The sequence below is a fragment of the Hemicordylus capensis genome, chromosome 1 (assembly GCF_027244095.1).
Source record: "Hemicordylus capensis ecotype Gifberg chromosome 1, rHemCap1.1.pri, whole genome shotgun sequence".
Lineage (NCBI taxonomy): Eukaryota > Metazoa > Chordata > Lepidosauria > Squamata > Cordylidae > Hemicordylus > Hemicordylus capensis.
Window position 1 is genome coordinate 73,238,837 of NC_069657.1, and position 15,898 is coordinate 73,254,734.

The 15,898-nt window shown below is 43.0% G+C and overlaps 1 protein-coding gene across 1 annotated transcript in view; it reads right to left on the bottom strand.

The window, feature by feature from the left end:
* The window catches only part of SPTBN5 (spectrin beta, non-erythrocytic 5), a 198,457-nt gene extending 185,144 nt beyond the window's left edge, over positions 1-13,313 (bottom strand). The window contains exons 1-6 of the mRNA XM_053313122.1: positions 13,234-13,313; positions 11,106-11,280; positions 8,526-8,642; positions 4,536-4,703; positions 1,160-1,276; positions 351-508 (exon numbers count right to left, since the gene is read on the bottom strand). Of these exons, the coding sequence (XP_053169097.1) occupies positions 351-508; positions 1,160-1,276; positions 4,536-4,703; positions 8,526-8,642; positions 11,106-11,280; positions 13,234-13,313 (815 nt within the window). The remainder of the gene's footprint in view (positions 1-350; positions 509-1,159; positions 1,277-4,535; positions 4,704-8,525; positions 8,643-11,105; positions 11,281-13,233) is intronic.
* Positions 13,314-15,898: the final 2,585 nt, after the last annotated feature.

Consider the following 15,898-nt stretch of genomic DNA (forward strand, 5'->3'; position numbering starts at 1 on the left):
AAGTACTGAATCTAATACTGAACTTGATGGTCCCATGCCTTTTAGTAGCGCAATTAAATAGGGCTACCCACAGGCAGGGTAAGGATTTTTGCATACTTGGGGGATTCCCTAGGTAAATGCCAAAAAAATAGTACTGTAGTCTGTAAATTAAAAGAAATGGGAGGAAGCCCCAAAATTGGAGCAGTGATTTTTCTGTGCTCATTGCTAAATTATTTCCATTCTTTAAAAGGGGCGGGCATTGATCTGAATGGATGTGTATTCAACATGTCAAATATTGTCACCTCCTTTCCCACAAGAGAATTCAGAACAATTTGAAAGTCTGAGGTACTACTGCAGGATCCCCTCTTTACCTGTGAGCATGAATAAGTGCATTGAAGGCTAGCCCATCAGACCAACTTTTGGAGAAGTCTTTCACATTTACATTGGAGTAACTGGCGGTCTTACACTGACACCAGATCAGCAGGGCATCATTGGCAGAGAGGGCATCAGCTCTGGGCCCAAACTCCTCCTAGATATAACACAAGAAAAGCTATGATTATTCCTATAATTGAAATCCTAATATAAATGTATGTTTGATCCATTAACAAGCATCATTAAAAACCAAATTATTTTTAAAGGACTTCATAATTAGTAGAGGCAGAAATAAGGAATGATGATATGGCCAATATTAGTTGTAAAAATTACAGAGCCATTAAAGGCCCAAAGCCATTGATTCGAACATTTTTCAAATCAATATAGAAATGTCAGTCTCTCTTGTCTTTGGACGAAACATAACAAAAAGAATGGAGCTACAGTCCAATCATAAAGATATTTCTCTCTCTACCGCTGAGCTATTTTTGAGTTAGAATGAGCAACAACAACAACAAAACTCCCTCTCTGAACTAGCCTGAAAGGTAACAAGGATTACTCTCTTTTATCATTTTAAATACATTACATTCTAAACAATTACATAATACATTATAAGTTCTTTGAGCATGATAGGCTATCAAAGTTATTAAATTACTAAAGTTGCTATTTTGAAATACAGAAATTTAATCACATTCCAGCTTAGGAAGGGATGACTAGGCTGGAAACAAAGAAGTTTTGTAACAACAAATGGAGGCCACTGACCATACTCAGGATGCAAAAAGGACCCACACCTTTTGATGTACTAATTTACCTTATCGAGACTGATGGATGCAATTTGAAATCTGAGGATAATTATCCACATTAACCCCAGGATGAGGGTTCGGTCTCCATCTACAATGTTCTCAGGTCCAATTACCTTCACGTCTACCTGAAAATGCAAAATTGATGCCTTTCAGAAATTATCCTCATTAGATTAATTACAAAAACCTTTGAGGCTTAAAGAATGAATTGGTCTGTAAAGTTCAGGAAAAATTAAACAGCTGAACAAGTGAATGAGTGGAGACATTCTGGGTGGCAACCAAGTCCTTTTGATGATGCCCTCAGTGCATCAAGTTCAAATACCACCAGTTACCTCCTTTGCCTTCTCAAAGGTAAAGGATATGCTTGCTTTCTCTCTCTCTTTTCTTTTTGTTGTAGGAGGGGCACTGGCAGGGAAGAGGAAAGTACATTTCACCCATTTGATTTTTCTGGACTTTCCTGTAGGGATGTGCACAAAACCGGTTTGCCTGGTTCGGTTCGAATTCGAACCAAGTTCGAACCAGTAGGGGGTGGTTTGGTTTTGGTTTTGCTCGAACCTCCCCCTGGTTCGGTTTGAATTTGATCCATTTTGAACCAGTTTGAACTAGTTCAGACATCCAAAAATGGGTAGGGTGGTAGCTGGCACCCAGGGGTACCTACCACACAAACCCCAAAGCAATCGGACACTCGTACGATTTTTTAAAATGAATTTTTGAAAATTATTTATACTTTTTTCTCATAGGGTATAATGGGACTAGAACCAGACCATTATTTCCTATTGTGGGGCACCCATGGGTGCCAAAAACCATGCAAACCCTGAAGAAATCAGACACCCCTATGATTTTTTATGAATATTTGAAATATTTTTAATTATTTTTCTCATAGGGTATAATGGGACCCAAACCAGCCCATATCCCCTATTGTGGAGCACCTAGGGGCACAAAAGTGGGGTGGGTGGTAGACACCCAGGAGTGCCTACCACCCACAAAGTTCCAAGGCAATCAGACACTCCTCTGATTATTGGTGAATTTTAAAAGTATTTTGGAATTCCTCATAGAGAATAATGAGGATTGCAGCAAATGTATAGCTTCATGTCAGGGAGAAAGGGGTGTCCTAGAGTGGAGTGTGGTGGGTGGTAGTTCCCAAGGTGGGCAAGGAAGCTATCAGAATTATTTGAAAGGAATTGGGCAAAAGGCTGATTTTTAAGTGATTTTTGAAGTTTACGTGACTTTAAGGTTTTTCTCCATAAAGAAGCATGGAGGTGTCAGCAAATGTATAGCTTCATGTTGGGGGGAAAGGGGTGTCCAAGAGCAGAGTGTGGTGGGTGGTAGTGCCCAAGAGGGGCCAGGAAGCTATCAGAATTATTTGAAAGGAATTGGGCAAAGGGCTGATTTTTAAGTGATTTTTGAAGTTTATATGTCTTTAAGGTTAGCCATAAGAGTGGATTCATGGTTGTCATTGAAAATCTTATATGCTACCAAAGAATCTACACTCAGAACACCTCAGAAACAACAAAACCCAGTACCCCATGGGTTAGCAACCCATGGGGGTGGTTGGCACCCTCGCTCTGGGCCACCCCAGCACCCCCCAAATGCAGTTATGGGGCTTCTGAAACCTCCATTCTTCCCTATGGAGAAAAACCTTAAAGCCTCTTGTGGGGTGCTGGGGTGGCCTAGAGTTAGTGGTGGTCTAGTGCAAAGAGGGTGCCAACCACCCCCATAGGTTGCTAACCCATGGGGTACTGGGTTTTTGTTTTCTGAGGTGTTCTGAGTGTAGATTCTTTGGTAACATATTAGATTTTCAATGACAAACCATGAATCCACTCTCATGGCTAACCTTAAAGACACATAAACTTCAAAAATCACTTAAAAACCAGCCCTTTGCTCAATTCCTTTCAAATAATTCTGATAGCTTCCTTGCCCCACTTGGGCACTACCACCCACCACACTCTGCTCTTGGACACCCCTTTGCCCCTGACATGAAGCTATACATTTGCTGACACCTCCATGCTTCTTTATGGAGAAAAACAAACTTCAAAAATCACTTAAAAATCAGCCTTTTGCCCAATTCCTTTCAAATAATTCTGATAGCTTCCTTGCCCACCTTGGGAACTACCATCCACAACACTCCACTCTAGGACACCCTTTTCCCCCTGACGTGAAGCTATACATTTGCTGCAATCCAAATTATTCCCTATGAGGAATTCAAAAATACTTTAAAAATTCACCAATAATCAGAGGAGTGTCCAATTGCCTTGGGGTTTTGTGGGTGGTAGCAACCCCTGTCTGTCTACCATCCACCACACTTTTGTGCCCCTAGGTGCTCCAAAATAAGGGATATGGGCTGGTTCAGGTCCCATTATACTCTATGAGAAAAAATAAAAATATTTTTCAAATATTCATAAAAAATCGTACGAGTGTCCAATTGCTTTGGGGTTTGGGTGGTAGGTAGCCATGGGTGCCAGCTACCACCACACCCACTTTTGGAGGTCTGAACCAGTTCAAACTGTTCGAATCAACCCCCCCCTCGGTTCAAATTTGAACCTGCAACTTGAACCTGATGGCTGGTTCGGTTCAAATTCGAACCTTCGAACCACCCCAGTTTGAATTCAAACTGGATCGAATTCAAACCAGTTCACACATCCCTACTTTCCTGTTGAATGCCAAAAAAAAAGCCCTCAAAAATTAGGATGATGGAGGTGGAGCTGTTAGAACATAAGAACAGCCCTGCTGGATCAGGCCCAAGGCCCATCTAGTCCAGCATCCTGCTTCACACAGTGAACCACCAGATGCCACTGGAAGCCTACAGGCAGGAGTTGAGACATGCCCTCTCTCCTGCTGTTACTCCCCTGCAACTGGTATTAGGGATGTGCACAAACTGGCGGTTCAGCCGGTTCGAAGGCGTGTGTGTGTGGGGGGGACATCTCCAAGGATGATCACTGTTGCTCCGTGGTCGAGCTTCTGCTTTGCAAGCAGAAGGTTCCAGGATCAATCCTTTGCATCTCTAGGTAGGGTTGGGAAAGACCCCTGTCTGAACTCTGGAGATCTGCCACCATCTGTTGAGCTGGAAGGACCAATGGACCATCAGTATAAGGCACCTCCCCTATCTACCTAAGACAGTCCATGGGGGAAAGACTTAATACATCTCTAATAGACACTCAGGTCCTGTAAACCTGCATTCTATGGAGATTAGTTTAACTCAGATTCTGACTGACCTCCAATCAGTCCCTCAATTGTTCATAAAGCAATGTAAAACATCTTGGATCAGCACTAAGCAAGATATTATGGATTATGTGACTTTGAATGGGTCCTCCTTCAAATGCTTGAATTCATCTCTCCCCACACAGTTCAGGAACTGGACAAATTTATATCATGACCTCAAGTTCTCACTTTTGATTTGAGGAACTGGATAGCTTTGCTGTTGTTCTCCAAAAAATGAACCCTCATCTGTCCCCTGTTTGGCCTGGGCAACTGCTCAGCAGATAGCAGTTCCAGCAGCTGTAGGAGGGCAATGCCATCTTTCAGTTCAGTGTAGAGATCTTGAATTATGATATTCACCTGAAAAGGAAAAATCCAGAAATAAATCCAACCTTTCAATATATTGAAGCTGATCAAGAACATCTTCAAAGAGAATCAAATTCTGTAATTGCTGTTACACTGTGAATATAGCAGGGGGTAGGGGTGGGGGAACCCAGAGAAAAGCCTGCTGGGTCTTCTACAGCATTCAATATTAACAGAAAACTGGTAAATTGGCAGATGTTAAGAACCACCACCCTTTATGAATTATTTTCCATTTTAGAATAATGAATGTAATGTCTAAGGAAAGTGCTGGTTTTAATCTTTAAAGCCCTAATTGGCTTGGGACTGGGTTACCTGAGAGAGCTCCTTGCCCCATATGTCCCTACCCATACTTTAAGATCTTCTTCAGAGGCTCTCCTCTGGGTGCCCCTGCCAAACAAGGTGAGGTGGGTAGCTACCAGAGTGAGGGCTTTTTTGGTAGATGCACCCCGTTTATGGAACAGCCTTCCCAGTGAAGTACGCCTGGCTTCATCACTTTGCTCTTTTAGATGCCAGGAAAAGACTTTTTTGTTCACCCAGGCCTTTTAGATTTGGGTTTTTCAGATTTGATTTGAATTTTTAACTAATTTTAAAATGATTTTTTAAGATGCTTTGTATTGTATTTTGCGTTTTCTTTTCACCTTTTCTTGTCTGTTATGATTTAATGTGTTATGTGTTTTTATTATATGTTTTAATCCTCTGTTGTGAGCCACCCAGAGAACAATTTGTTATGGAGAGACTAACAAATAAAGTGTATTTATATTATTTATTTATTTACACAGTCAGACAGGTGTTATTGACTGGTTTGTTTTATCCAGACATCGAGTCCTTATTATTATTATTATTATTATTATTATTATTATTATTATTATTATTATTAGGTTCTAAAATGTTTTAGCTGCTCTTTCTTTCCAAAAACCCCTTCCTAATAACAGTACAAAACTCAAAACAATCTACAGTATTAGGCAAGTACAATTCCTGTAAATGGTACTCAAGTCTGTGATCTCTTAAGGTGGACGTAGACACTTGTTTGTTTTCCAGACAGTTGAAAGCAATCTGGGGGCCACAGTGCACATGTAACTTTGGCCATAAGAGGGATGAAGACTTGAGATACAAGTCTCATTTCACTGTCACCTGGGAGTTATTCGCACATGGCATCATGCTGCGGGGTAAGTGTTGAGTGAAGCCACTTCGAATCACACTCGTGGCATTGAGGGAAGCAGCCCCACCCCTCAGCTCTCAGGTTTTGTTTTGATGTAAGTTCACATGGCATGCCTCTGTGTTTTCCTTCTAGCCAATGGGGTGGGGGGAAAGAGAGCTTTCTAAAGAGCTATATCTGCAGTTCTAAAGAGAGTATCCCTCTTATCATGCTAATGATTCTATGTCAGTGCCTCTCCCTATTTGCTCTGGTATTTTCAGACAAAAGTAGCTTAAAACCAGCATGTTAAAACCCCGGAAATACACCGAAATAAGCTAGAATTTGCAAGACAAAGCCCGATTTGTGTGTGGAGTGGGTCCAAAGATCTCAAAGGGACTTTGGGATAAGTTTGGCTGGTGTGTGAATGCACACACTCTCTTCCGAAGGAGATTTAGGGTAACAGCCCTGTCTGTAAAGCCTCCTGGTAAACAGATACTGAAGGTGTTTGCATAGTTCTTTCTGTTGCTGGATAATGTTGACATTATCCAGTATGAAGAGGAGACTGTTTCTAAATCCAGATAATAAAATCTTCTTTTTATTTACTACAGTGTTAATGGTTTCTATTTTCCAGAGTGGCAAAAAATAAGATTTTCTTTTAAATAAGGCAATAAATAAAATAATAATAATAATAATAATAATAATAATAATAATGGTTTGAAATCAGTGTAAAATAATGTTAGACCTTTCACTTCCCATAAAGTACCAAGCATAAAGGCCGATTAGACATGCCTATATACCTATATACAAACATTACATTTTGTGTGCATGCAGGTGTCTGTGTACACATGTAAATGTTTTTGTGTGAATGACTATACATGCATTCACTTTAAAAGTGAATCTGAGTACAGGCCCCTTCAATGCAGGTTACAGACAGAAAATGTACAACTGTATGTGCACTAATTTGAACATAATGTATGAATAACTGCCTGTGTGTACTCTGTACACAGAAAGTATGTCCATTGAACAGTTGTATGCCTAGAGTTGTTTCTTGATAATTTGATGGGTAACAGCTCAGTGCAGTGTTCTTCATTGTCAGGCCCAGGGGCCAGTGGTGGCCCCGATCAGCCCTAAATGTGGTTCCTGAATCATTTATTGGGCCTGTGTGAACCTTTGACCAAAGCTGAATACTCTGCACAGTCCCTCTAGCGCCATGTGGAGATGACCATTCTCACTGTGCAGTGCTGCACTTTGCCCTGTGCTGGTGGTGCTCCTTTAAGGGAAATAGAGACCTCTTGAACCCGTGCACTATCTTGGAAGGTGTGCACAAAGTGCTGGGAAGCCCCTGGTGGCGCAGTGGTAAAACTGCCGCCCTGTAACCAGAAGGTTACAAGTTCGATCCTGACCAGGGGCTCAAGGTTGACTCAGCCTTCCATCCTTCCGAGGTCGGTAAAATGAGTACCCAGAATGTTGGGGGGCAATATGCTAAATCATTGTAAACCGCTTAGAGAGCTCCGGCTATAAAGCGGTATATAAATGTAAGTGCTATTGCTATTGCTATTCTCCATAGAGCCCTTAAGAGAGAGCTCCTTCTCTCTTAAAGGGTCCTCCCAGCAATGAGAATAACATATTACTGAGTGGCAGCCACAGAGCGAGGCTGGCGGCGGTCTGTGTTCAGCCACCACTGTGGCTCCTGGCCCCACTCTTGTGTCTGATGTCAGATGTGGGGGCGTGGTCTCCCTCCCAAAAGGGGCCATGCGGCCCTGTTTGGAAGGCAGATCGGCCTGTGCTGCATTGGGCAGCACAGGCCGGAGTGACTCTCCCTGCCTTTAAAGGCAGGGAGAGCCATTCTGGCTGTGCTGCATGCAGCATGGGCCAATTTCCCTCCCAAACGGGGCCGCATAGCTCCGTTTGGGAGGGAGATTGGCCCCACTGTATGGCCAGTGAGGCCAGGAGCAGCTCTCCCTGCCTTTAAAGGCAGGGTGAGTCGCTCCAGCCTGCGCTACCAATGCAGTGTGGGCCGGTTTTGTTCCCAGATGGGACCACGCAGCCCCATTTGGTAGTGAGATAACGCTCCCTGCATCTGACGTCAGACGCAAGGGCTGTGTTGGGGCCACGCAGCATGGCCCCTTATTGGTGGCAGCCTGGGTTCTTTGAACCCGTTCACCCAATGGTGGCTCCACCCCTGATGAATGGAGGTCACCACAGTGAGAAATGGTCCTCACACTGAAGGGTGTGTGTGTGTGTGTGTGTGTTTTGTTCTTTGTTTTTGTCAAAGTGGCCCCTGCTTGAAAAATAGTGAAGATCACTGGTTCAATGGGTGAACAGAAAAATATTGTGTCTGAGATGTGAAAATTCTATCTGTACTGCATGTTTAATCTGTTACGAATTAACAAAAATACATATGTAATATGAAATCACACTGATGGTCAAAGAACACAGGTATATTACTTCTGCTTTGCCCTTATCTGTGCCTGGCTTCCAGTCATATTGAATGAAGTCACTTTAGATGCACTATTAAGCTCAAAGTGCAGTACTGTATACTATTTGAGCTGTTGTAGTTCAAACTTCATGAAGTTGTAGGGATCCATCATATTTTCTGAGACCCTTCACTGAGGGGTCTTCTATTTCATCAAGGAAGTCTCTAAGCTGATCATATCTGAAGGAGATCTGAAAGAAGTACCTACATTGCGCTTGTAGAAAACATTGTTGATCCAGTTGGTGAATGTTTTCTTCTGCATGGACATACGCTGATCTTGCAGCTTCTTGAATTGTCCTTGAACATATTCCTCATCCATGGTAACCTAAGAATATGAGATTCCAACATGACTCCTTCAAAATCAACCATGCTTTGCTGTCAGTTTGCTTGCATTCTTGAGTGGTTTGTTCGTACTTCTTAGAATCACAGAATGTTAGCCCAACACATTCATCTTCACACTGTATCTCAAATCTGACAGCCCTACATTCTTTCCTTTCAGTTCCTTTCCAGATACAGCAAGTTTTGCACATTCTGTAATGTGTTTCTTGCCAATTGGAAGGGGATGTCACTGCCTAGCCATTATTGCATTGATAACCCGCAGCTATAATAACTATGATGTCTGTCTGTAAAATTTTAAAGAAGTACTAGATTAAATGTTAATAGAATAACCAATCCATCTGTAATAAAAAGCAGATGTAGTGGATGTGCCAAGCCAAAGCCAGATCCCAGTCAGACCTAATACACACCATGGTGCTGGACTTTTGAAGGGACGGTTGCAGTTTGATAACATGATGGGGACCCAGGTTTTAGTTCACATGCAGGACTCCCAAGTTAAAAGACTGACTTTGTTAAAAGGGTTCTGTGACCCAATTCCTGCACTGGTGAAGGATGCACTATTTTAGAATGCTGCCAAAGGAGGAAGCCTCTACGTCTAAATTTCTGAAGCAAGTTATTCAATGTAAAAAACACCACTTTTCTCATTGTAAGAAAGGCTTTCCTGTAAGATTCAGTCCTAAACTAGTTGGCCTTTACTATCCTTATATAAGTAAACTGAGTTGACTACAAATGCATTGGGAGTTGGGGAAGGGGGTGGGCAGAGCAGAAGAGGCTGTCTAACAATGGTAGAGAACCCCTAGACTTGCATAAAAATATTGGGAGGAGTTAAAAACTGCTGGTTCTAACTCTAGTTTTCCCCTATAGTTCACACCCCCACAAATATTGTAGGACCTCCAACCTTGTATTTCTGAAGAGGATATAGTCCCAGGAAATAGGGGTGTGCACAAACCAAAACTTCAAATCGAATTCAAATCGAATTTGAACTGAACCACGTGTTGCTGAATGGGTTCAGTCGAACTGACTGGCTGGTCTGGTCCTTTTGACCAAACTGGTTTGCCAGTTTGAACGGCTATACTTGTAAAGGGGAATCCGGTAAGGAAGTCCCTTTACAATTAGAGGGGTGGGGGAATTCACTAAAGGATGGCTGGGGGTGGGGGTGGGTAGTGGTGAGAAAAGTAGTTTAAAGTGCTTACCGGCTGGTATGGCTCACCCCCTGCCGGCACAGCCCAAGCATGCGGCGATCCCTCTTTAGCAAGCTGCTTACACAGTGGCACTGCAGTTCCAGCCTCCACAGTTGCACGGAGGTCAAAACTACACTGCCGCCCCATGGGTGGCTTGCTAAAGAGGGACTCCACTGGTTCGGTTCACGTTTGAGCCACTGAACCAGCCCAGTTCAGGGCAAGCTGGTTCGGTACCAAACAGTTTGTGCACACCCCTAACAGGAAAATGGCTAGGTTAAGCAGAAGTTAAGTTAAATGGCTAAGTTAACCAGAACTGTTAGCTACAAATGATCATGTTCTTAAATCTCTGGTTCTACCTCAGGTTTCCCCCTATAGTTCACACACACACACACACACACACACTTTGTAGGGTCTCCATACCTGTATTTCTGAAAAGGATACAGCCCCAGAAAAATGGCTAGGTCATCCTAAGTTAACCAGAACAGTTAGTTACAAATGTTCATGCTTTTCATCGACTGTCAGTTGTTCACTTATCTTTGATTACTGAAACAAGTCTATTTTCCTGCACATCCAGTACTGTATCATGTGACGTTCTTTTGCAGAACATCCCATGTCTTATTGGTCAGAACAATGTTCATAGGCTGGAACAAATTTTAATATTAAAATGCAATTTCACTTCCAGCAGTACTGAAAACAGTCATAGCACACCACACCCTCACTTGACCCATTATAGAAAGCAATCTTGTAAAATCTACTCACTGAGCCTTAAGTTGTCCTTAAAATTCTGGCAACAATTCAATGGAAGGCAACCATTCAACGGAAGGCAAATTTACAACGGAATGCAGAAACTTTAGATCCAAAACGTCTGTCCTATTTGTACGCTTAAAGTGACCTTTGAAAGCCTAGATAGCAAGAATTTATAGTCTATATGAAAACACTACACCTGATCAGAGAGCTGATCAGCTCATTAGTATGTGGGGGTAAAGGTTCTTGGCAGTGTGGTTATTCCTAATGGCACATTTGCAGAAGTTATAAAGCTGTATAATGTACTATAATAGGAAGGTGGGTTCCGGTGCTGTCATGGTAAATCAAGCATGCATGTCCCTCCCACACAGCGTAAGCACATAGGGTTCGCAAGACTCATTGTACATCTTTGCAATGGTTAAAGGTCATGGAATGATTCGAGTGTAAAAATAGTTTCAGATGTTGGATTTAGAAAGACACAATTTAAACGAGCCTGTTTATAACATTGGGCTATAGCTGTGACTGACCTGCCAAAGTAATGTGACCTCCTCAGGATGACATGAGTAAAACATAATCAGTTTCTCTGGGATATGGTTGATATTTGTACACAGCAAAAAACCAACCTCATAGTATTGTTGATAATCCCGGTACAAGTCTTCCTCCATGAGTGTCTTGCCTTCGGTGCAGAAAGAATTCCTGTTCCTGGAAGAAACATAGAACCCTGGGTGTTCATAATTAGCTGTTTGTGGGTAGCAGAAAGCAAGCTAGACAGTCATTCTATTCAGTGGTAGAACATCTGCTTTGCATGCAGAAAGTCCCAGGTTTACTCCCTAACTTCTCCAAGGTGCTTTCCAGATTACACCCTGCAACGGCGTCATGGTGGAGCTTGGAAGTGTGCTTCCACACTTCCTGTGTTGTGATACCGCAGTCCCTCCACGGACAGCAGGGTGCCATTCACATTTCTGATGCCTTGTTTCGAATTTAATCACTGCGATATAGTGCTATGGCGTTGTGTATCTGGTGTAAAAAAGTTGCTGCTTTTTCGGGTTGTTAGTTTCCATGAGATTGCTCCCCCTGCTGTTTACGTTTTGAAAGCAATTTGCCTGTATGGGAGCATTGTGCTGCTGTTGAGCAGCTAAACTGGAAAGCGCCCAGATAGGACTGGGAAAGACTCCTGCCTCAAACATTGGAGAGCTGTTGCCAGTCAGTGTAGACAATACTGAGTTACAAGGACCAATGGTCTGACCCGCTATTAGGTGGCTTCCTGTGTTTCTATTCTGCCCATCTCCTTCTCCTCTTCACAGTGAGATTGGGTCTTGGTCTGAATTCAATTATTTCATTTATGGCACGTGTTTCTATAAAAGTGTTTACTGTCTTTATTTGTTCTCATACTCTTGTGCAAATCCAAATTTCCCCCTTTACAGATGGAAAATGGAGTGTGAAGGTCACTGGGACACATTTTATGCCCAAAGATCAGCTTTTTTGGAAAAGGAAATGTTATATTACGACTGATTATCTTATGTCATTCTCATAAGATTATCTTCTCATCACTCTCAGGATGGTCCCATGAATTGAGCCGTCCATGCCTAAGGCTGCAATCCCATTGATATTTGCCTGGGCATAAGCTCCAATGAACATAGTAGCTTGTCTAGCAAGCCAGAGGCTGCCAGTTCGAATCCCCGCTGGTATGTTCCCCAGATTACGGGAAACACCTATATTGGGAAGCAGCGATATAGGAAGATGCTGAAAGGCATAATATCATACTGCGCAGGAGGAGGCAATGGTAAACCCCTCCTGTATTCTACCAAAGACAACCACAGGGCTCTGTCATCACCAGGAGTCGACACGGACTCGATGGCACACTTTACCTTTAAACATGCCAAGGATTGCATTGAACAATCTTCTTCACAGGTCCATATGTAGAGCTCATGGAATCATTACTTTGGAAGTGCTTCAGAGCCACATGCCTTAGGCCACCCTATGAGTCTATGGCAAATATGGGAATTATTCCTCAGGTCCAAGCCCAACTCTTTGGGTAGCTTTTATTAATTATTATTATTATTACATTTATATCCCGCTCTTCCTCCAAGGAGCCCAGAGCGGTGTACTGCAGACTTAAGTTTCTCTTTCACAACAACCCTGTGAAGTAGGCTAGGCTGAGAGAGAAGTGACTGGCCCAGAGTCACCCAGCTAGTATCATGGCTGAATGGGGATTTGAACTCGGGTCTCCACGGTACAAGTCTAGCACTCTAACCACTCTACCATGCTGGCTCACCAGAATTCAAGTTTAGAATCCTTTAGTATTCTTGAATTCTTTTAGAATTCAAGTTAATGATACGACTGAGGCCAGGGCCTGCAAACAGTCACAGATCATCCCCTCTCAAGTACCCAAGCAGGACCAAGAAATTCTGTAAAGATGCATCCTTCTGGCCTAGCTCAGAGCCACCCTAAAGGACGGCTTCTGACATTGCCTCAGTGATATGCGAGCTGCTGTCAATAGGTCTCCTGCTCCTGCGCCTCTGGTTACACTGGAAGTATATGGTAATATGGGAGGAAATGATAACATGACTACTTCCCAGTTCCACACAAGCATGGGGCTGCTTGAAAGCAACATTAACATCGAAAAGAGCTGTGTGTTTTGGGTTTGTGACATACTGGAACAGTGAAGGAAGTGGAGTGGCTCCAATACCAAACTGAGCAATGACTATTATTCCTTCAGTTACACACTCATTCATGTGAATCTGGGAGTGATGAACAAATAGCCCTTATCATACTTGCTCAAGAAACTCCTTTTTGGAGTGGGATCCTTTTATACTTGAACTGGAAGGACTGCCCTTCCCATTTCCAAGAATTGGAGTGATGTTATCATCAATCTGTTTATAGCTCCATAATAAAACAAAACGTTATCTTCTGTGACTCACTGCTTCCGGCAAAATCTTTGGCACCAACCACATATACTGCCTTCTGTGAAATTGGGCTTTTACTTACTTTTTAAATTTTTATTTTACTTACATTGATATCCTGCTCTCCCTCCATGGAGCCCAGAGCGTGTTCATGGTTATGTTTATTCTCACAACCACCCTGTAAGATAGGTTAGGCTGAGAGAGAAGTGCCTGGCCCAGAGACACCCAGTGTGTGTCATGGCTGAATGAGGATTTGAACTCGCATCTCCCTGGTCCTAGTCCAACCATTATACCACACTGCTGCATGAAATAACATTGGGACCACGGTGAAAATGTTAACTGTCCTGATGTCACTAAAGGACATGCCAAGGCAATCTCAGCACATCATTTAAGGACATGAGGGGGTTTCATTGGAATTGCCCCTCTACACACACTTCAAAACCCTGTTTGCATGCCTTCCAACGCTGTTTAAACAATTTTGTGCTGTGTGTAGAGGGACAATTCTGATGAACACCCCCTCATGCAATTAAGGGGCATGCTGAAATTGCATCAGCACATCCTTTAGTGATGTGGGGGTGGACACATTATCACTGTGGCCCTGATATTATCAAGTGTTGTAGTGGCCGCTATATCGTAACAGATAGCAAATAACTATAGCTCCTTGATACCTGGGAGTTAATAATTTTCTAATGAATGAATACATGACTACTTTTTGGTAGCTCTTTTTCTGTTATAATAATCTTTCTCCTCCACTCCTCCCAAATGACAAAGAGAATAACCAGTATTTGCAGGCACAATGAGTAAGAGTTATTACCTCCTTTCCATCTCCTAATTTATTGAATGTGGTCAAAAGATTATGCCCCAACTTGTGGAGTAGTCAGAGGGTTCTTTGAAAGCTTACTGATTCCCTAGTAAGATCAGCAATGGCGATAATTTTTTTTAAAAATGACGACTTCCCCACTGTTACTGATCTTCAACTGCAACACACATCCACAAGAAGTGACACACTCAGTTCACACAGGGAAACAATGAAGCACAAACTGTCTGGTCAGTGCCCTGCATTAACTCAGTATGCACCTTAGAACATGGCCCAGAATGGTCAGATCTGTACATTCATTAGGGCCTTTTCCAGATGGCCAGCTTCATCGTGGGATTCAGTGGGGTAAAGTAGAGCATTATGAAGGCAGATATTAGTCACATATGAATACAATAAAAACAGTCCAAAGAAACCTGGAGTCCGTTCTCATAGGCCTACTTTTATAGGGTTCCTCTCGGTTCCTTCCTAATTTTCCCCATGCACCATTCATACAGCTTGCTCTGGTCCCTTCTGGCCAATGGCTTTCTAGAGGAGGCGGGATGCCACGCATCCCCCCCCCCCCCATTATGCATGCTTGGTGTGCCTTTCTAAAAATTTCCATTTCAGCCCATTAAAATTCTTTTCAATTTCCTTTTTTTAAAGACTTATTTTTAGGGAGCCTTCTGCTAGGCCAACGACTTACAACACCAACCATATCGCATTTCCCCCCCGCCCACCCCATAAAGCCTGTGGCAAAAAAATTAAATCATTTTTGTTAGCTGGTAGGGATGTGCATGTTACTGGCTCATTTTGAGCTGATGGTGGGGCGGGGGTGGCTTTAAGGACAAGGGGAGGGTGCACTTACCCACACATACTCGGCACCTCCGGTCATGGAAATGGGGCAGCAAGGAGGTACACTGCTACCCCGCCCGACTATTTGTACTATTTGAGTGCCAGAGGGGGGAGCATTTGTGTGTGGGGGGGGGTAAGTGCACCCTCCCCTGTCCTTAAAGCCACCCACACCCCTGCATTTGAACCAGTTCAAACATGGGGATTCCAGATTCCAAACCTGTTTAGCGTTCTAAGAATAGAACGCTGAACAGCTTCGTGTACATCCCTATTAGCATGTAGCACACTTCCTGCTGAATTATGTGTCTTTGAAACTTTTCATTTGTGAAACTAAGTTTAAAGAACTTATTTGGGCGGTGGGGGGGTGGGGGTGGAGAATAGCAACTTCTGCTAAACTAGCAACTCACCAAACCAAACACATCGACCTTTCCCCCTGTCATCAAGCCTTCTCTAAAATGTGTGTGTTCTGCCAGCAGGTGGCACTCTTCTGCTAGGTTTGTGTTCAGATGGATTTATCTCCATTTCTTCCTCCTTTTTTTTTGCTTCAGCTTTGCCGAAGCCTGATTTCATGACTGGCCAAGTCCATGTAGGGTTGTGGCCAGTGGGTCACCCAATAATCACCTTGCTAGCATCTAAGTACTGCTCAGATACAAAATCATCCATATGAAGATTTCAACGTGGTAAGTGGTGTTCTGGCATTGGTTTGCTATCATGCACAGAGAGAATGAGGCTATTCTCATGAGCGTGCATAACCGGGCCAAGGGAGTCCAGC